The sequence below is a fragment of the Aspergillus candidus genome (genome assembly GCF_002847045.1).
Source record: "Aspergillus candidus strain CBS 102.13 unplaced genomic scaffold BDW47scaffold_35, whole genome shotgun sequence".
Classification (NCBI taxonomy): domain Eukaryota; kingdom Fungi; phylum Ascomycota; class Eurotiomycetes; order Eurotiales; family Aspergillaceae; genus Aspergillus; species Aspergillus candidus.
Window position 1 is genome coordinate 169,895 of NW_020194040.1, and position 20,344 is coordinate 190,238.

Genomic DNA, 20,344 nt, shown 5'->3' on the forward strand with positions numbered 1-20,344 from the left:
GTACCATATCATATAGGATGAGTCAAATAATTAGACCGTTAAGCCATAGGGGTAAATAATAATGCCCACTATGATGTACCGCATCACTCAGAAAAGGAATCGGCCAGGAAAAAAACAGGCATCCTTGAGGCAAATAGTATTTGAAATGGTGGAGTTTCACTCGCCAGACGAAGAAGATCTGACACACTAGATAGGATAGGACAAAGAAAGCACCGACTCGAGAGAAATCCGGTAGCCTAGTTGATTCCGGCCTGTTCTCAAAGGGTTTAGCGGATTCACTCACCGCGAGATGAATTACTCCAGACACTCGGGAAGATTATTTGTTGTTGAGTCAGGAAACTGACTGCTTGCCCGCGTGTATTTACTGAACTATACCTAAATAGTTAACCACCGGACTACTCCAGGTGGCTGACTAACACCCACCGCCCCAACCCAAAGGAGTTGATGCCATTCTCCCCTTTCCTTTTCCCTCATGCGGATCGACTGTGGGCGTATGATATCCTACTTTCTGTCCAGATAATATTCATTTATTTATTTTATTTATTTTCGAAGCTATCTGCGCTGAGTGTGTACCTTTGTGCTTACTACCAGGCGATAGTTGTTCGTCAAATTTGCGCCCACCGCCGCCTCCGACCCGTCGCCGCTCCAGTTTTTCTACTCTCCTTTCGATCTCTGCCGCGTCGCCTCCGCTATCTCTTACGCCGGTCCAGACCCCCCAACATCGTTTCTCCCACAAACCCTCTCCCCCTCGATTAAACAACAACACGGAACGGCAATCCATCACCATTAAGAACGCTCGGTATCGCGTGATCCGCTTCGATGGGTGACGGGTGCTGTTGATTCGAGACGTCGGATATTCTGCGCCCAGTCCGTACTGCTTCGAACGCAGTTTCTTCCCGACTTGTCCCGGAGGGCTTGGAGTTACGCACAGGTAGTGTTGGAGGTCGGCGCTGTTTCAGTGGATAAACTGGGTGCTTCGAAGCCCTATTATCTCCAGCTCCGTGGACCCGCGGAATCCGACGATGGGACCAGCAGAGGCCGCCTCTTCGCCTGCGTTTCCTGCCCTGGACCCCATAGTTGTGGACGACGAGATGGAGAACCCTTATCATACGACCAACATGGATTTTTTGGACTCCGCAAGGTTGCAGATGTCGTCTGAGAATGCTGGTCAAGATTTTGACGATCTCTTTTCCCATCCTACGTCCTCCCGTACCGTTACCGAACAGGGATCTGCCTGTCTGTCACCCTCAGAACTGTCTGTGAAAAGACCCTACCAAGAAGAGCAGGATGCGCTGAGACCGCCGAACATCGTGAAGTCAGACTCTCCTGCAGAGTCGCCGGATGATTCGAGTCGGAGTTCGTCCTCGGAATCGCCCCGTAATCACCTGCGGAACCCATCGGTCTCCTCGTCTACCTCTGCCGTCCACAGCGAAAACCACGTGATGCCTTTTGGATACACATCGGAGGACTGGGTGAACTCAGACCTTGGCTCGGTAAAGGAAGAATCGTTGTTCAATTTCGATCCGTCTCTACCAAACGTCGAAGTTCCGTTTACTACCGAGCCCGATTTGGAAAGCAGCAACAAAGCGATGGATGCAGCCTTTGATTTCGAAAGCGCCGCCAGCACACCTAGCCCCTTGAGGACGGAGCCAGCTCCGCAGTTGAACCATCAGAAGAAAGCCAAGCCGCGATTTCGGGGTGCTTCCAGTACTATGACTAGACAACCTGGGTCTCCTGTGAGTAATTTGACCATAGGCCATTGTCGCGATTATCACGTCCTAACCCTTCATCAGCACATCGCCTCCGGAGGCTCGCCATTCCCGACTCATCATATCAAGGAACCATCTCCATTTTCGCCATCAGGGTTACCCGGTCATGGAAACACGCCCAATCAATGGGGAGGACAATCTCCGTCGTCGCTCCTAGAGGAAAGCTTCGGAGGGATCAACATGAACGGCAGCTCTCCTTTGAATTCCAATATCAACTTCGGCGCCAATCCCTTTGCCTTCGGCATCAATTTTGCGCCGTCTCCTCAAAACAACATTCAACCGGAAATTCCGCAACGCCCGATCCTGACCGTCCATCCTACGTCGCTGAAATCGCGAGTTGAAACTCAGATACCCATCCGTTTAACGCTTTTCCCGTTGCCCGCCGGAGTCAAAAAGCTCAGATTGCCAAGCCACACCATTTCGAAGCCAAAGTTTCTGGCGCCCCCATCTGCTGAGCGCTCTCCAGATACCGTGGAGTTGCACACGAGCTTGGTTTGCACAAGTGCAATGCAAGATGAGGATAAGCTCAAGAAGGCATATGCACGAGCGCGCGGCGACTTCCGCCACTCATACAGCTCTAGTCCTCATGTTGATGACATGCAGGAAGATGATAAACCCTTGGAGGGTGGTGAGGTGAAGATTTGCGCGGGTTGCATCCAACGAGAACGGAAGCGGGCATTCCGCAAGAAGCAGAGGAAGCCAGAGGAAGATGAACTGTTCCAAAAGGATGAAGGGAAACGGGTGATCGTATTCAACACCAACGAGATCAAGGACTGGACTGAACCATCAAAGAACGCTGTTCCGGGTTATCACGATTCTCCGTTGCCAGCCGCACCTCCGGGGGCTATGCAGGTCGAGCTGCCCATGAGAATAGCCTGCTACTGCAGGCACCAGAACGAGAAGCTCGGATTCCAGGTCATATTTACGGTCAAAGACTACAAAGACAACGTGATCGCTCAGGCTATCACGAATTCCATCATGATCACGGATGACCACAAGACACACCCTCCTCCGGGACCTCCCGCCCCTGGTCCCTCTCCTTCTTTGCCTGACGGAACGCAGCTTCCTGGTGTTAGCGTATTTCCGTCGGGCCCCAGCATCGAGGTGAGCAAGAGCTCTGCCTCGTCACAGCCGACTCCGGAGGCCACGGATCTTCGGCAAAAATTCAATTCGGAATATCGGTTGAACTCGCACTCTTTGCCAGCTTCCCAAAGCTCGATTAGTGGGACATCGCCCAATTCGCAAACTCCACGCAGTCTCTCGCGACAAACTTCTCCCAACGACTTCCAAGGTCCGATGAGTAAACGACGCAAGCATAGCAGCTCTGGAAGACTTCCGTCAGAGTTGACGATGACCAAACTCGAGTCAGCACAAGGTTCTTCAGCGGCCTCAAGTACGCCGGGCGTCAATGCTGATACGCCATTTTCTGCTCCTCGTGGATTCGCATCACCTGTTGAAAGGCCCTTTGTTACCTCATCTGCTATGTCTGGGCAGTTTGCCAATGGTCCTCCGACCCCCAACAGTGGTGAAAACAACCTATTTTTCAATCCATCACAGCAACAGAGCTTAGACAACTTCATCCAACAGCAATTAATGTCTGCGCCTAACTCAGCCCAGCCTAGTCGCCCGAGCACGCCCGGTGGTTCATCCCGCAACACCTTTCAAGATCAGAACTTCAATGTCCCGCTTGGGCCAAGTTCGTCTGCTTCGATGTGGCCACCACTGACAAATCCGGCGACCCGGTTACCCTCCGTCATTCATAAACTGGTACCGGCGGAGGGTTCTATTACCGGCGGAACAGAAGTCACGCTGTTGGGAAGCGGGTTCTACCCTGGCATGGAAGTGGTCTTTGGAGACACTCTAGCTACAACAACCACTTTCTGGGGTGATAAGTGCCTCAATTGTCTAACTCCCCCTGCGCTCCAACCTGGGCTCGTGGCGGTTGTCTTCAAACATGAGCATCCCACATTTGGCCAGGTGCAGGCCGCCCAGCCTTTGATGCCAAAACAGCACCAGTTTTTCCGCTACGTGGATGACAGAGAATTGCAGATGTACCGGCTCGCGCTTGGAATCCTTGGGCAGAAACTCGGTAGCCAAGCCGACGCGTTCCACACAGCTCAGCAGATCATGGGTAGCGATCCTAAATCAATCTTCAGCCTCCAGAAAGACTTCCAAGGCGGGTCTGGTGGTCATCAGCGCCAGGTCCCCGGGTTGGAGTCACAAGGTCAATTGGGTGATCTGGATTCTCGGATGCTAACCTACCTCGAATTTGTGGATCTTGACGATAACCCTCGTCCGCCCAAGTTCAATTCTCGATGTGCAACGGGTCAGACTTTGCTTCACTTTGCTTCTTCTCTGGGTTTGACACGCTTTGTTGCGGGACTCCTGGCAAGGGGTGCAAACCCAGATGTTCAAGACAACACTGGCAACACACCCATGCATCTAGCCGCATTGAATGGCCACGCCCACATTGTCCACAGGCTCCGTTTGACAGGCGCCAATGCAAGCGCTCACAGTGTCCGTGGCTTCACGCCTGCCGATATCGCATCCACACTCCCTGCACACCAGGCTGCTTTTATTCCTCGCAATCATCGCTCACGCAGCGTGGGGTCATTGGGCTCCTCGCGGCGCAGACGCAGCAGCTCTGCATCTGTCCACTCGCTTTGGGAGACCTCTTCTGGTTCTTTCGATGACGTGACCTCGGATTCTGAAGACGATAGTGCCGAGGACGACGAACGCAATTTCGCTGTGTCGCGGCGATCTAGCATCCATCATGACGCAGCTACGTCTATTCCCACGCCTGAGGCGTCTCCCCCGGCAGAGGACGTCAGGCCATTCTCCCCTCCTGCCGCCCTCGTGGCTTGGCGCAATCAACTGCAGGCTCAGATCAACCAATTCCAGCAGAGCGTCTCCAATGCGTTTCCTAATCTGCCTGCGCTTCCTCCTATGCCGGCTCTGCCTGACTATCAGGCTCATCCGATGATGCGGCGCATTACAAACCTCGTGCCGCACCGGCCAACTGCGAAGGATGGCTGGTGGGACCTCCTGACAGGCAACTCTGGGCCCAGTGCCACCGAACTACCGTCTTACGACGACCTCTACCCACACAACGAGAACGTAGATGAAGAGGAAGCCGAGCGAACGAAAAAGTCGACCCTACTTCGAGCTGCCACAGAAGCAGCTCTGGACCAGCATTTCGATGCACAAGCCAGTTCCTCGGCCGCGGCCACTCCTGCGAAACAGGATAGAGAGGATATTCAGGATATACGGATCGGTCGCAACGTGATCTCTCGCGAACAGCAGAAACACCTTCGGGAGCAACAAGCGCGCCGGATGAAGGGACTCGGTAGTGACCGGAATCTGTATTTCATTTGGGTAAGTTTCTGGCCGCCCCTCATATTCCCCTTTCCAGCTTTTGCGAACCTCTTGCTAACTCATTGCAGATTCCTCTCCTACTTCTGGTCATTTGTGCTTGGGTCCGAAGCTATGTGCCTGGTATCTGGCGAGTCTTCTCTGAAGGGTCTCAATTCATCAAGGCTCGATTTGCGCAACGCGCTTTGGAAGCGGGGGCTTAGCTCTTGTTTACCATTCTTTTGTTTACCTCCGTTCTTTTTTTTTTTTCCCTTTTTCCTTTTTTTTGTTTCTACAAGCCAGGGCGTTATGTCCTCTGGACGGATAGCACATTGGGCATGTGATTATTTTTCTTTGTTTCAAGTATTGATACTTGCATAATGACGGGATACGACTGCTTTTTCGATTTTATAAGGGGCTTGTAGTTTTTCGTATGTTTGTCTTGGATTACCGGCGACCTGTTCAACTTTACACAATCAGTGGATAACTTGCGGTTTCATCTACTCGTCTGTATCTAAACATGTATATATGTGTGGGCTATCTCAATAGACAATATGTTCGAATCCTTGCTTCGGCTGTCGATATAGATCGCGTACCTGGGGAATCCGCGGTGATGAGGTAATTAGGATGTCCAGAGCCCATGCCAAGAAGCGGACAGCGAGCCCCAACGCGGAGAAAGACAGCGGCCGCCTTGGTGCCCCCCAAAAACAACAAACTCCTATCCCTGCCCTCCATTCCACTAAGAAACTCTCGCTGTTTGGGGATCTGCGTTAGTCGCACAAGCGGCATGTCCTCGAAGTTTTGTCTTTTATATCCCGAATAGCGCTCGGGAATATGGAGCCATCACAACAGGCGGGCTCGAACAGTGTCACCGGTAAGGGAGGCGAAAGGACCGCTCCCCCTCCCCGCAAGCACAGCGCTTTTTTTTTTTGTGTGTGGATTGCTAACTTATGTTTAATTCGTTTTCTATAGTCGAGTATACTGATCCGTCTGGCTTGTTTCCTCTTGTTCAACCCATCATTGCGGACAAGGTCCCTCTCAAGAACCTCCACTGGAAATCCCCTAGCCGCCCCGTTCGGTCAATCGAGTCGCTCCGCATCGGGTTCGTACCGGTCCAGCAGGGCGCAAATGAACGCCCATCTTCTTCCAGCGAAGGTGCGGCAGGCACCGTAGCGCATCGACGGCACCAAATTCCCGGCCTGCGCCAGACCCCCTATTTAAAGATCTACCTCCTCCGCTGCGACGACAACGACACATACAAGAACACGGCGCGGAAAGCACTGCGGGAGTGGATCAAGTCCCATGCGTCAACGTCGCAGTCTGGCACCCAGCCGAGTAGCCAGGAGAAGCATGACGCTTTTGAGTGGTTGATCCTTCACGTGGCGCAGGATGGGGACGGCACCGAAAAGGTCGCGCCCCCCACCAAATGGGGCCGCACCACGACGACAGTCCTGGACAAGGTGAAGGCCGACTTCAACGGTACCTCGAAGTCTGCTGTGGATAGGGTGGCCCAGATTCGTCTCCCGAAGCCGGATAGCAAGCAGAAATCGCCCGAGCTGCGTGAGCAGGTCGAGGACTTCATCGAGAAGGTCAAGAATGGCATCCTGGCGTCCTTGGATCTCCGTGTGGCGCAGTACGAGGAAGATATCAAGGAGAAGGACTCGCAGCGGAGTTTGCCGGGTTGGAATTTCTGTACATTCTTCATCCTGAAGGAAGGGCTTGCGCGGGGATTTGAGAATGTAGGGCTGTTTGAGGATGCGCTACTCGGATACGATGAGCTGTCTGTTGGGCTAGATGCTGCGATCAATGATCAGCTAGAAGGCGTCGAGCAGCACGGCAACATTTTCTTGGAGTATAGCAAAGATTGGCAAGAAAAAGCTAAAGCGGCTCTGGCCTCGGAGTCTGCCCGCAAGGACAGCGATGCCACCCAACCAGTGTCGATTCCGGAAATCGATGCGCAAGACTTCCCCATCGACTCGAACAAAAAAGCGTATCGTGATATGATCCTGGCCAGCAATATCTCGGTCCTTGATTTCCGCGCCTACGTTTTCTCGAGACAACTAACGCTGCTTTTGCGGGCAGCAAAGGCGCCGTCAATGATCACTACAGACGTTGATACCAGTGAAAAGCCAATCAAGGACGGCAAGAAAAGCGAAGACTTATTGTTACTCTCTGAGGTCTGCGAGAGAGCGGCTGAATTCGCCAGTCTTGCTGCTCGAACGCTCCGAGGTGATCTAACAGCCGGTCTCGCGGATGTTGAGTCTCCTGCGAAATCGGAGGTTATCCACAATCTGGTTTCGTCCTGGGCGTATGCTGTTGTGTCGCAAGTGCTGGTGCAGACATTCACCCCAACCCTCACACTCCCCGAATCTTCTCTCAATACCATCAATATGGCTGTGGCAGCGTCTGCGGAGAGCAAACCGGACACGCCCAAGCGGAGCAGCTCATTAGCTACTACGCCTGGATCTCGACCCTCTCGAAGCAGTGAAATTTTGCCAGCCGAGGCGCTTTCACATGTACCCTCTCGGTCTGTCCACGAAGCATCAAAGCCTGCAATCACTCTCAGGACAGGCGGTGAACAGCTAGCCTCTACGAGAGGCGATCTTCTGCTAATGGCCCGGCGTTTACTTGAAGAGATTGCGAGTCAATGCGGCTGGGAGGAAAAGTGGACGAAACTTGGACTTCTTTTCGACGACAAGGAAGATGATGACATGGACGAAGTGTCTTTGAACGATACCGAGAAACCTGTCAAGCCTTCCCCAGTGGGCTCCCTTGCCGGCGTCGATCTTCCCCGCTTGAAAGCAGCGCTTTGTGGTCAAGAAGCCTTCCGCTCGCATTACGAGGAGCTCACAGATCTAATGTATCGACACTATGTCATTGCGAATCGCAGCTACTCGGCGCACATGGCATTGGCAGACATGGCCCTGCTGCGATTCCGACGGGATGATCATAGCGCTGCTGCCTCTTACTTCCACCAGATCACACCCTTCTACGGCAATAAGGGCTGGGTCGTCCTAGAAGGCGTGATGCTGGAGATGTACGCGCGTTGCCTCAAGCAACTGCAGCGAAACGAGGAGTATGTCCGGATGACGCTTCGCCTGCTAGCTAAATATGCTGTCCACATACAATCAAGCCTATCGGCGCGGCAAAAGACGCTTGATGCCTCGCACATCTTTGCTGAAAATTCGCTGGTCTTCCAGTACGTCGAAGAGTTGTTCCAGGCGTCGAGCACGCTCCAGAAGGAAGTTTCGGCTTCCTTGACCGATTTCTTTGCGGATCTAGAAGTTAAGCCTTGTGTCCTCCATTTTGCCGACAAGGACGGGTTCCAGATGCAGCTTTCTCTGCGATTTCTTCTGGGGAAACGGATAAACATTGACTCCACCAAAGTACGGCTCGTCAGTGCCGGCGGTGGTCAAAGCAACGAGCATTGGATCGAAGCTTCTACCAAAGCCACTGTCAAGTCATCCCTGACAAAGGTCCTGGTGGATTCATCGGTGAGTAACCGCTCTTTTCCGGCCCATTGGTCTCTGCTGATGTCTTTTTAGATCACCTTGCATGGGAAGTACTATGTGGATCGTCTCGAGGTGCGGTCTGGTAATCTTACTTTCACATTCGGCGGCGGGAAGAACATGGCTCTCCCGGTGGGATTCAGAGAAGCTGGGGAGGCCGAAATTGAAGACAGCCGGCCCTACATCTACTGTTACCCCCCACCGGAAGGACTGCAGGCAAAGATCGTACCTCCTCACCTAGTCAACCTCGAGGAAATGCGAACGCTGGAGCTGGAACTCAATAGCGGACGGAACGATATCAGCACAGGGACTCTCCGGGTGAGGCCCGCCACCGCGGGGCTACGGCTCCGAGTGGCAGAGGCCGAGCTGGTGGAAGGCGACATTACGATTGTCAGCAACAGCGACGGAAACATCGAGTTCGCAAGCCTGAGCGCACAGTCCTTCGTCCGTCTACGGATCCCTTACACAGTGGAGGAAAACCACCCTGTCCTATTCGCGCGAGCCGAGATTGGATACGAGACGGAAATCGGCCAATTCTCGTACTCGTCGACACACAGCATCGTCTCCGGTCTCCCGATCAGCGTCAACGTGCAGGATGCCTTCAAAGACAGCATCCTCTTCTCTCGGTTTACCATCAGTCCGGCCATGATGATTCCGCTCCGGATTCTGACATGCCGCATCCCAAGCTCCGACGTCTACCAGGTCCAGTCCAACGTGGGGGAATCCGTCGCGCTAGACGTATTCCCCAAACAACCCGCGTCCCTTGTCTACAAGATCCAGCAGCGGGAGGACTGCGTCACGTCCCCGGGCTCGAGACGGTCGCTCCGCCTCAGCGTGGACTTCACATGCATCGACGACGAGTACCTGTCTGCAGTGGAGCAGACGTTCCAGGATAGCATCGCGTCCAGCAAATTCCGCGAATACACGACGCTGCTCACGTCGCACATCGTGGAAGCCGTCCGCGCGCAGTTGTCGATCTCTGACATGGAGGTGATCGCGCTGGTGCGTGAGACGGAAACGCTGGGATACACGAGTGTTGGATGGGATGGGCTTTTAGGCGCACTCAAGGGGTCAATGGACGAGTTGAGAGCGTGGCTCCAGGAGTGGCACACGGTAAGTACTGCATACACGACCGCTTTAGATCATCTACGGCCGTCTTGCTTTAATCATGACAGACCCCAAGACTGACGTTCTAAACCAACAGCAACACCCCGTCATCGTACTCCCAACCCAGCCCTCCATCCCGCGCCGACACATCATCATCCCAGTCGACATCCCCGAAGTGCAAGTAGTGCACACGGCCGAACTCCGCCTGAACAACCTAGCCACGGACCCGCGCCACGCAGCCGTCGGCCAGATGATCTCCGGGGATCTCGTCCTCCGTCACACCCGCCGATGGTGCACACCAGCAAACCGCGAAAACGGCACCGGGAGCCTCGAGTTCGCGTACGAGATCCACGCGAACCCCGAACACTGGCTCGTCAGCGGGCGACGCCGGGGGAACTTCAGCGCCAGCGAGGGCGAGACCACCACCTTCCCCGTGATGCTGCTACCCCAGAAATCAGGCCATGTCCTGCTCCCGGGTCTCGAGATCCGCACGTTCGTGCCCCCGCCTCCTTCGACGCAGTCGGCAAATGCTGCCGCCGCCGCTGCGGCCACTGCTGCTGCGGGAGGAGGGGCGGTGCAGCGGCGCCAGGTACCTAGCGAGCTGGACTATCGCAACCACGCGGAGACGCTATTGGTGTTACCGGATCTGCGGGCGACGACGGTGCGGTTGAGTCCCGGGAGTAGCGGGCATGGAGTGGCCTGGTTGGTTGACTCGGAGCGGCGGGTGATGCCTGCGTAGGTGGTGCCTAGGAGGTGGTGCCACCTGCTTCCTTGCATTTCTGGAATGAGGGGGTGGGGAGGTAGCAATCGGATGATACACTACCTACCTACTAAGTATATAGAAATCCAACCAGTAATATATGACTATACTGTAATGAATAAGCGCAGAGATGTCGTCCCTTGCTTCAGTTCATACAAGGATTGTTTCACAGACAGTCATTCAATCTAGTCAGCTAGACGTAGATTTTCTTCAAACTTCAAACCAGTGAAGCCATATATATAATCATATATCAGCCGCCCAATTTATTCCCAAAGGTATCGAACATGATCCAAACCAGGCCAGATAGCCAGGACACTTCTCCCCAATCCCATTTCTAGACCAACAACAATAAAAAATAAATAAAAAACCCACTCACGCCGCACGAAGAAAAAAAGAACAACCCTCCCAATCGACAAATCAGACCAAGCCTTTTCCTCTCCCTAAACCAACGGAGTAATATAGTGATAGCCCCACAAGAGTTAGCGCCCGAACTCAAGAAACAAGACTAGACAGTAGACAGTCCCGAGGGGGAAAAACTAAAAGCGACAAGGAAGAGAGTTTCCGCCCCACTTGGGTGGAATCGGACCCACTTCTCAACAAAACGATGGGCTGCCCCAACAAAAACTAGGGATTGACGGGCCTATCAGGTTCTTCTTGTTGTTTGTAGGTAGATAGGTGGTCTTTGTATGTGATGTTTTCGGGGTGGTTTCTTTCTGGGAGGTTTTTTATCTACGGTAAAGAGGGAGTAGATGGAGTATTGTAGGATTGATATGACTTTGTTGGTTGTATGTTGATTCAAACGTATATCAAAATTGAATCGAGGATTCCTCAACCGTATCTTTTGCTCCCGCCGGAGAAACAGAAACACAAATCACGATATAATAGAAATTTGAAATATCAAATAAAAAAGACAGTCACATGCTGCACATTCTCCCGTCCATCGTCTGATCATAATGATCAACCATTATGTGGCCCTTCCCACCAGATGGACATGACGGTCTTGAGGGGCATGGACCATCACCCACTACAGAAACCAATGGCAGGGATCGCATTACCTTGTTTCATGGCCAGGCGAGAGGCTATGACTTCCAGAGTAGGACGGCAGATGGGGGATAGATCGGTGTTTTGGATGCTGCATCTGTCGGTCATCGGTATAGACTAAGGTATAGGGCCATTCGCTCGAGGTTCCGCCTGGTTATCTTGTAGAATCACATGAGGCGACTCAGTCCATCACGATCAAGAACAAGACCGAACGTGCTGTTGGCTTGATCAGGCAGTAGCAGTGTACGATCTCTCCAGGTCAATCATCATCACAACCAATTGTCAAAAAGAACGTGAAATACGGAGTATACACTGGACCCGATCAAAGACCCCAATCCAATCCCAACAACGAACGATAAGATCCAACCCGAGTCATCTCCGGTGGGAAAAGCGGCCAGTTCCATTCACAGGTGTTTCCGTTCCTAACCTCGCCCAAGACGGTAGGTATCGTCCTTCGGCCTCTGCCACACTTTTGTTCTTGCGAGGCAGGTCTATCATATGATACCTCGGGCCCTTGTGAGGGACCGGAAAAGAAGGAACGAAGATCAGGTCAGATCGTTTGTTGAGAGCAAAACCCGTTCTGTTCGCTGAGTGTGGCCGCAGTGGGTCTGTCTATCGCTCCACTGATTGGCTGTGTATTGTGGGTTTCTGATCCCCCGGTTCCTGGTGTGTATTTTACGGGTTTTTTCTTTTTAATTTTTTTGCAACTTGCGGGTGTCCGGACCCTGGATTTATTGTTCTGATAGGATTAGCCACCCACATGGCGATCGACTCAACAGGAGCGGTGTATATTCGTTTGTTTAACTATTTTTTTGGCATGTGACAATAAATCAATAATATAAAATCTCAAAGATAGAGGTACGTTGGGAGACAGAGAGAAAATCCAATCAGATGATATCGATCGAAGAATATCCGCCTAGGTGGCGGGCTGATCATGCAGTGTGCAGAACCACTGTTCCTGATGCAGGTCGTCTGCAGTGCACTGTGACCACTGTCTATGATATGGGATCAAGCTGACAGTGATTATTTATAGCTTCCATATCATGTAAGAAACCATCTGGATGGACATTCAAAACAATCACAACCATGATCACATGGGTGAGAAGACAGTAACTGTGTTACTGGTTGATCGCCAAGTCGAGTCTTAGTCTGTCAAACCCTGAATATTCTCTCGACTCTCTAGAACCCGCACAGACCAAGGCACCATCCTCCATTCCCCCAACCAAACGCAAATTACCACCAAATACCACCAAATACCATCAATACCATCAATACCACCCCCATCCAACCGTCCCTCGCCTTGTCAGTGGCGCCACCACCCATTTCCCTCCCTCTTCGGCCCCCGGGGTGACCCAAAGTTACCCATCATGGAGAAAGCGGGTCGCAAGGAAGTATCTTTTCGGTCTGGTTTTCCTGGTTCTTCGGGTTGTTTTTTTCCCTGCGCCACTGGTGGGTTCTGGAAATCCTCATTGGTTGGTTGCGCCCCTTGCGCGATTCTTTGCATGTTTCCATTCACTTCCCTCCATTCATCCCTACAAGTCGATTAGTAGTTGATTGCTTGGATGATCTGAATATAGTTGTCTGAAATGGAATAGTAAAAGAATTTCAGAAGAAAAAAAGAATTCCCTTTACCGCTTTTTTCATTGGTGTCTGATGGGTGTTTTTATTTTTCAATTTTCAATTCATTGTTTATATTGATTCATTCTATTTTACCTTATTTGGATTTTTTTTATTTTTTTTTCTTACATTTATTTATTTTATTTATTTTTTTGCCTCAGCTGAACGGTTCTCCGTCCCTTTTTCTTCTCGCCGACTTCCTACTTCCTCCTCTTTCTTCTCTTCACCTCTCTCCTCCTCTCCAATTCCCCCCCTCCCTCCCCTCTCAGGCCTCCGGTGGTGGTCCTTGACGAAGATCGGTCTACATACTTCCTATCCACCCCGACCTGATCACCCTCTCACGGTGTTGTCCCTTGGGTCCCTTGGTAAGTCCCCCCGTTAGGAGTCAATCCCCCCCCGCACTGTCAATCGTGGTCAGGCTGGACAATACTTAACCCCCCGGTGTTGTCCTCCCACGTCCACGTCCCTTGTTTGAGGATCACATGCCATATCTTCCCACACATTTCCATTCACATCCACACATCCAGTTGCTGACAGCAATTGCTTCAGAGCATCATGTCGTCCACCGCGATCCCCAAGCGCATGGCGCTGAACCGCAACCCCGGGACCGACTCGTCCGTTCCCTCCATCGCCCCCTCCCCCATGGAGAGCCCCCGGCAGTCCCCGTCGTCCACCTCCCTGTCGTCCATGGCCTCTGATGCCGAGGCCACCAAGGCTTCCTCCAAGCTCCTCGACACCTATGGCAACGAGTTCAAGATTCCCGACTACACCATCAAGCAGATCCGTGATGCCATTCCGGCTCACTGCTACCAGCGCAAGGCCTGGACCAGCTTGTACTATGTCTTCCGGGATATCGCGATCCTGGCCGCCGTCTTCTATGTCTTCCACAACTATGTGACCCCGGAGAACATCCCGTCCCTGCCCGTCCGCACCGGGCTCTGGGCTCTGTATACCGTCGTCCAGGGTATGGTCGGTACCGGTGTTTGGGTGCTGGCTCACGAGTGTGGTCACCAGGCCTTCTCGCCCTCCAAGGTGTTGAATGACACGGTTGGCTTTATCTGCCACTCCGCCCTCTTGGTGCCGTACTTCTCCTGGAAGATCTCCCACGGCAAGCACCACAAGGCCACCGGTAACATTGCCCGCGACATGGTCTTCATCCCCAAGACCCGTGACCAGTATGCGTCCCGTGTCGGCAAGGCCGTCCATGAGCTCAGCGAGTTGATGGAGGAGACCCCTATTGCGACCGTCATCCACATGCTCCTGCAGCAGCTGTTCGGGTGGCCCTTGTACCTCCTCACCAACGTGACTGGCCACAACCACCACGAACGCCAGCCCGAAGGCCGTGGCAAGGGCAAGAGCAACGGATACTTTGGCGGTGTCAACCACTTCAACCCCTCCAGCCCTCTGTATGAGGCCAAGGATGCGAAGCTGATCCTCCTGAGCGACTTGGGTCTGGCCATCGTCGGCAGCGCCCTGTACTATATTGGCTCGACATACGGCTGGCTCAACCTCTCGGTGTGGTACGGCATCCCCTATCTGTGGGTGAACCACTGGCTCGGTAAGTTCTCCCGAATCAATCCCCCTAAGATCATAATCAGTACTAACTTTGTGTCCAGTGGCCATCACCTACCTCCAGCACACCGACCCCAGCCTGCCCCACTACCAGCCCGAGTCATGGACCTTCGCCCGTGGTGCCGCCGCCACCATCGACCGTGACTTTGGCTTCGTCGGCCGTCACATCTTCCACGGCATCATCGAGACCCACGTTCTGCACCACTACGTCAGCACCATCCCCTTCTACCACGCGGACGAGGCCAGCGAGGCCATCAAGGGAGTGATGGGCAGCCACTACCGCACCGAGGCCCAGTCCGGATGGACCGGCTTCCTCAAGGCCCTCTGGACCAGCGCCCGCGTGTGCCACTTCGTGGAGCCCACCGAGGGCGCCGAGGGCGAGGGCAAGGGCGTGCTCTTCTACCGCAACACGAACGGCATCGGGCTTCCTCCCACCAAGATCCACGCCCAATAGATTTCGATCTGTCTATACATAAAACGTGTGACGTTGCAGTATTTATTTTGGTTTTTCCGTGGTGCTCTCGCAGGATCGATATGGCCACGATCTGGACCTTCCTAGAGCGACTGCCAGTCGGTTGACATAAAAGGCGTATTCGGGAGATGTTCCATTTTTATTTTTTTTCTCACTTTCGCTCTCTCTTCTCACTAATTGTTGTTAATTGCGAATGGTCTCATCGATGTTTTCTGCCATCTTGTATCATCTGACATATATGTTTGTGTGTGGTGTGTGGTTGTTAATACGCCTTATCATTGAAGGGATCAGATAGTGAGCCAAATCGAGCACTGCAGCTGAGGCCATTCTTCCCACGAGTTACGAGCGAAGCATCTCGCGCTGTTAGATCTGTCAATAGAACATAGCACCGTGAAGCGAGATATGATGTCATCAAAACCAACGTAGTAGCAACAACCTAGAAAAGCCCCAAGCTGAAGCCCAGACCACAACACTATAAATAAGTGCACGATCAATATAAAGGTGGATACAGCGATCAGAAGATCCCATCAAGCTTGTCAGATTGAAGAATGACCATCCCACCAAAGCACAAGTCAGATCGGGGCGTGGAAAGCAAGATGCGGGGCCGAAAAAGATATTTATATACTGGATTGGAGGTACTTGTAGGTTGGTAGTTCCGTGATCCGCGCACTAGCCTTGATTTGTCCTCTGTTGGGCTTTGACCACCAGATATGGTTTCACATGGGGTTGGACTTACTTGGTTTTTTTTTCTTTCTTTTTTTCTTTCTTTCTTTCCTAATATTTTGAATGTATTGTTGTGTTGGATAATGTAGATTAGAGCTTTGGTGTGTCATGTCGTGTCGTGTCGTGTCGTGTGGAGGCGAGGCGAGGTAATCGACAAGTGGATGGATGGATTGATTATACTTTGATATCTAAGGGTTTTTGTTCCTCTACTCTGTATACTTCATTGATGGACCCCTATGACCACCACTTCATGGAGTACAGAGTAAGTTTATAGCAAAGACCTAACCTACCTCTTTCGACATTCATATTCGAGATTCATATTGTAATCCGTGCTTCCGGGATAATTGATTGACGGGCTGTGTTACTGTGAAACACTGCCTACCTACCTACCTACCTCCCTACTACCTGTATTGAGCAGAAATCCACGAAAACCCTGATGATGCCAGACTGCCCTTCCTCTTTCTATAGGTGAGAAATGCTCCCCTGAGTCCGCAAAACTTGGGCAATAGCTGTGAGGTGACTGCATGTCAGCTGACTGGCAGAGAGCCTGCAGAGCTTTTGCACACCATCTATAGGTATATGTGTCTTGCAACCTCTTTAATAGCTAATATCTTGACTTGGTTGACTCTATTCTATTCTATGCTGTATATACGTGCCTGCACGTCCGTCACGCTATAAACAGTCTATCTCAAGCCTACCATGGTATCAAGCATCATGCACCAGTCATGGAGTATCATCCATCATGTCATAAAACCTTCATATATATAGATCTATCTATGTACATCATCCAACAGCTCTAAGACCGCCCTCCCATATCGTAAACTCAACCTCGTCACATATACCAGGATCATCCTTCCCGTAGACTCCTCCCCCCGTCCACGGGGCGAAGACAAGCTTCATTATCCGTCGGGTTGGCCTTTCGGGTCGCTCGAGGGTGTGGGAGGGGGGAAGACGGTCCTTTGCGGCGGGTGTAGTAGATGGGGGAGGTTCAGCGGGCGTTTCTTCGGTGGATTCTGGACTTGTCGTCTTATTTGGTGGTGCTTGGTGTGGTGGTTCTGTTTCATCTCCATCGTCATTGTCCCTTTCTACTGTGTTTGTGGACTGTAACTGCGGCTGTGACTGTTCTGGTTCCGGTGACGGTTTCCCCTCAGCTTGGTTGGAGGTATCTCCCCCGTCAGCCGCAACCTGCTGAGCACTGTCTGCAAAAACCAACTCGTCCAACGTGGCAACACGCTCTTCCTTCTTCAATGCAATTCGGCATGCAATCTGCGTCGCCCACACCAGACCCAGCGCGGGCGTCTTCAGAGCCGGCTGTCTCTGGTAAGGACTCCAGGTGGGGAAAGCCGACTGCCGCGTGTCGCCCCAGCCGGTGAAAAATCGCTGCTGGTGCAACAGGCTGAGCATGTCGTTGCGCACTGGACTCCCAACCAGGTAGGATCCGTCGAAGGGCGGCTGCTGGTGTGGAGGACCGTCTTCATCCCCTGCGTACGGCGAGGACGAAGCGGGTGAAGATGGTAGTGCGGTGTGCTGGGACGATGGGTCTAGATTCCCGGGTGAGTGCTGCATCCGGGTCCGCAGGAGGGGGGATGCTGTTGCTAAGCCGGGGTCCCGCTGCGACGGTGAGGAAGAGACGGGCGTCCCGTTCCCTGCTGTGGCTGCCCCTCCGATGCGGACGGGGGGTCTCTCCGTGTCTTCGAAGCGGTCTGATACCTGGTTTGCGACGACTACGGCGATGGACTCCGCGGCCGCCAGGTTCCGCAGCATTTGGCCCCGTTTGGCGAGTTCCCCTGAGCGTGCCGACAGCCCGGACAGACTCGAGGACGAATGCTCGGCGCGGTAGTTCGATGTGATGGAGTCGATAATGACCAGACCGACGTTGTGGCGCGCGACTACCACTGGAAGCTGGTAGTTGAGTATGTGATCCTGTGTCTCGAGGTCCATGGCGTTGATGGAGAGGATATTCTGCAGGGACGGCTTCGGCACAACTGCCGAGAATTCCGGGTGTGAGTCGAGCATTTGCGACAGACGGGAGGTCGATAGAGGCGCTTCGGTCGAGATATAGATGGCGTTTTTGGCTAGGCCGCGGGGTGATGGGAGCTGGACGGATAGAAGGAGACTGAGGAGGAACTGGGTCTTTCCACTTCCGCTGTTCTTCGGTCAGTATCCAGATATTTAAACCGATTTCAACAAAGATGCTAGTATCGCAGACGTACCTCTCACCCGTGAGCTCCGTAAGATACCCCGTGGGCACCCCGCCCCCCAGCAGCGCATCAAGGGCGGGGTCGAGCGTGCTTATCGCACTCCATCGTGACAGATCTAGCGTAGTTGCCGGGCCCAGGACGAGTGGCGCGTCGGCATTGAGGCTCGAGCTAGGCGGCTCGTCGGGAGATGGTTCGTCCTCGAAGCCGATATCGTGGTGTAGAGCGCGCACAAGCTGGGTGGTCAAGCGACGGACGTCGGCTGGGGGGACGTGGGCGCGTTTGGCGATCTCGAGCGGGTCGAGGGTAATGAGGTCGACGGTGCTGATGTGGCTTCGCTCTAGGGGTGGGATGATATGCGCGTGTGGTCTGGTTGGGAAGTCCGGGAGGACTGAGAGAAGATCCATAGAGGATCAATTCTATCAAGAGCGAACGTGAAGTGGATGAACTTGTTGGAGCTCGGGAAGATGGCTGTGAACCAATCAGATACTCAATCGGGTAATAAGCAGGCGGCCGGCATGAGGGTTCATCAATAACGAATACTAGGATTGTGATATGACATGGTCAATTCCGATATATTAGTACCTGGAAATATAAACTAAAGCTTATAAGGTACAGGTTACTGCTCTCCTGCGTTCCTCACAGCCTAGTGTTCCCCAGCTTCACGGTAGAGGCTATATTCATAGTAGATGATATATATACATCTCACTCCTCTTCAACTGTACTCAACAGCACATATTTACAAACTACAATTTACACACTCTCTCCTCGACCGCCCTCATTTGAATCTCCTGCACACCCTCCCCCCAAAACCGCTTCACAGCACCCCAATACCGTCCCGCATCCTCCAAAACCAACGCACAATGCTCCGCCTCCCGAAACACAACTTCATCGACCGCAAACCCGGCGCGCCTCGCATCCACCGCATGCGATCTCACATTATGCGCCCCGACCATCTCATCGGCCTCTGAAAACAAATACAGCCGAGGAACACCCGCCCCAAACACAGCAGGATCATTCAGCTGACGCCGCAGGTCACGCACAGAAGCCATGAGGTGCAGGTGCTGGAGGACCGTCACGGTCGCGATCGTGGGATACAGCAGGGCGCGGCCGATGGTGTGGACGTGAGGCGTTGTCTCGGTGGGAAGCGAGAGCACGGCGGCGTTGTATGAGCGGCGGAAGGTGGTGTCGCCGGGGGAGCAGTCGAGGATGACCCCGCGCAGCGGGAGGGGGTAGTTGTGCTCTTCTTGCCATGAGAGAGCGAGCTGCACTGCTGTGTTGCCGCCGCCGTGGGAGAATACATGGAGCAGGATGCTGCTGCTGCTGCTGCTGCTGTCGCCGCTGGGGGGTGTCACATTGGCTCGGTCATTGTGGGTGGTGAGGATGCGGGCGATTGCGTCGCGCGCGGGCTGGAGACGGGCGCGGATGGCGTGAATGGTACGGATGGTGATGTCGAGGACGATGCTGGTTATGAGGAGGATGCAGGAGTTAGGGAATTGCTGTCGGTACCCCTCGATGTACTTGTGGATGCGGCGGGGTGTTGCGCCGCCGAGCCATGTGCATAGGATGACGAGGGATGGATCGTTGGGGGTAGCGTCTGTGATTGATGGGGGCTCATAAAGATGGATGTTTTGCGCGAGTGACTGGAGTGGTGTCTGTGATGCCATGACGGTGCTTGCTGGCTCGTCTAGTGGTGAGAGTCATTGCTCTCTGGGGATGTTTAGCGTTGCTGGTTTGCGCCGCATGTGTTGAGGGGTGATCTTGATCCCATAAGCCGTAGTAGGGTAAGCAGCTTCTCGCAACCACCGAGGTTAATTGTATAAATTATGTCTTCCATGAGATATCCATGCCCATTATGTGCTTCAATTGTATGGTATCTCTGCTTCGATATGATCTGGATTGGCCTTCCTCATTGTTACACGCTATCATACCCTAGCCCATTATAATAGGCCAATGTTGGCTGTCTGATGCTCACCCAATATCAAGATGTCAGATCGCAATGAAAACCCAACTGGCCTTGATTCAAAAATACGCACAACTACCCATCGCCATCCAAAACATACTGCTTAGCACTATCTACGTGATCGCCCACCCTTAGCTCTTCTCTATCGGCCCACCACGCGGGGGTCAAATAAGCCAGGAACCACCGCCTCCACCACCACGAGGGCTTCGGCCGACCGCGCCGACCGAAGAATTCAAGGGATGGAATCTGCATACTCGCTGTA

General features: G+C 53.1%; 4 protein-coding genes across 4 annotated transcripts; 3 read left to right on the forward strand and 1 right to left on the reverse strand.

Annotated features, from left to right (window-relative positions):
* The first annotated feature begins 494 nt into the window (after positions 1–494).
* Positions 495–5,634, forward strand: BDW47DRAFT_108642 (putative membrane-tethered transcription factor (SPT23)). Its single transcript, XM_024813281.1, has 3 exons — positions 495–1,736; positions 1,794–5,144; positions 5,213–5,634. Exons 1-3 carry the CDS (start codon positions 1,023–1,025, stop codon positions 5,342–5,344), a joined length of 4,197 nt encoding a protein of 1,398 aa, XP_024670473.1. The 5' UTR covers positions 495–1,022; the 3' UTR covers positions 5,345–5,634.
* Positions 5,635–5,837: 203 nt separating this feature from the next.
* BDW47DRAFT_108644 (putative TMEM1 family protein) lies at positions 5,838–10,636 on the forward strand. Its single transcript, XM_024813282.1, has 4 exons — positions 5,838–5,994; positions 6,093–8,614; positions 8,666–9,742; positions 9,834–10,636. Exons 1-4 carry the CDS (start codon positions 5,955–5,957, stop codon positions 10,473–10,475), a joined length of 4,281 nt encoding a protein of 1,426 aa, XP_024670474.1. The 5' UTR covers positions 5,838–5,954; the 3' UTR covers positions 10,476–10,636.
* A 2,672-nt stretch (positions 10,637–13,308) lies between these two features.
* On the forward strand, positions 13,309–15,714 carry BDW47DRAFT_108648 (oleate delta-12 desaturase odeA). Its single transcript, XM_024813283.1, has 2 exons — positions 13,309–14,712; positions 14,771–15,714. Exons 1-2 carry the CDS (start codon positions 13,710–13,712, stop codon positions 15,178–15,180), a joined length of 1,413 nt encoding a protein of 470 aa, XP_024670475.1. The 5' UTR covers positions 13,309–13,709; the 3' UTR covers positions 15,181–15,714.
* A 990-nt stretch (positions 15,715–16,704) lies between these two features.
* BDW47DRAFT_127242 (putative DNA repair protein (Rad57)) lies at positions 16,705–19,786 on the reverse strand (the record flags this gene model as incomplete). Its single annotated transcript, XM_024816683.1, has 4 exons — positions 16,705–18,067; positions 18,135–18,488; positions 18,554–18,590; positions 18,877–19,786. 4 exons carry the CDS (start codon positions 19,784–19,786, stop codon positions 16,705–16,707), a joined length of 2,664 nt encoding a protein of 887 aa, XP_024670476.1.
* Positions 19,787–20,344: the final 558 nt, after the last annotated feature.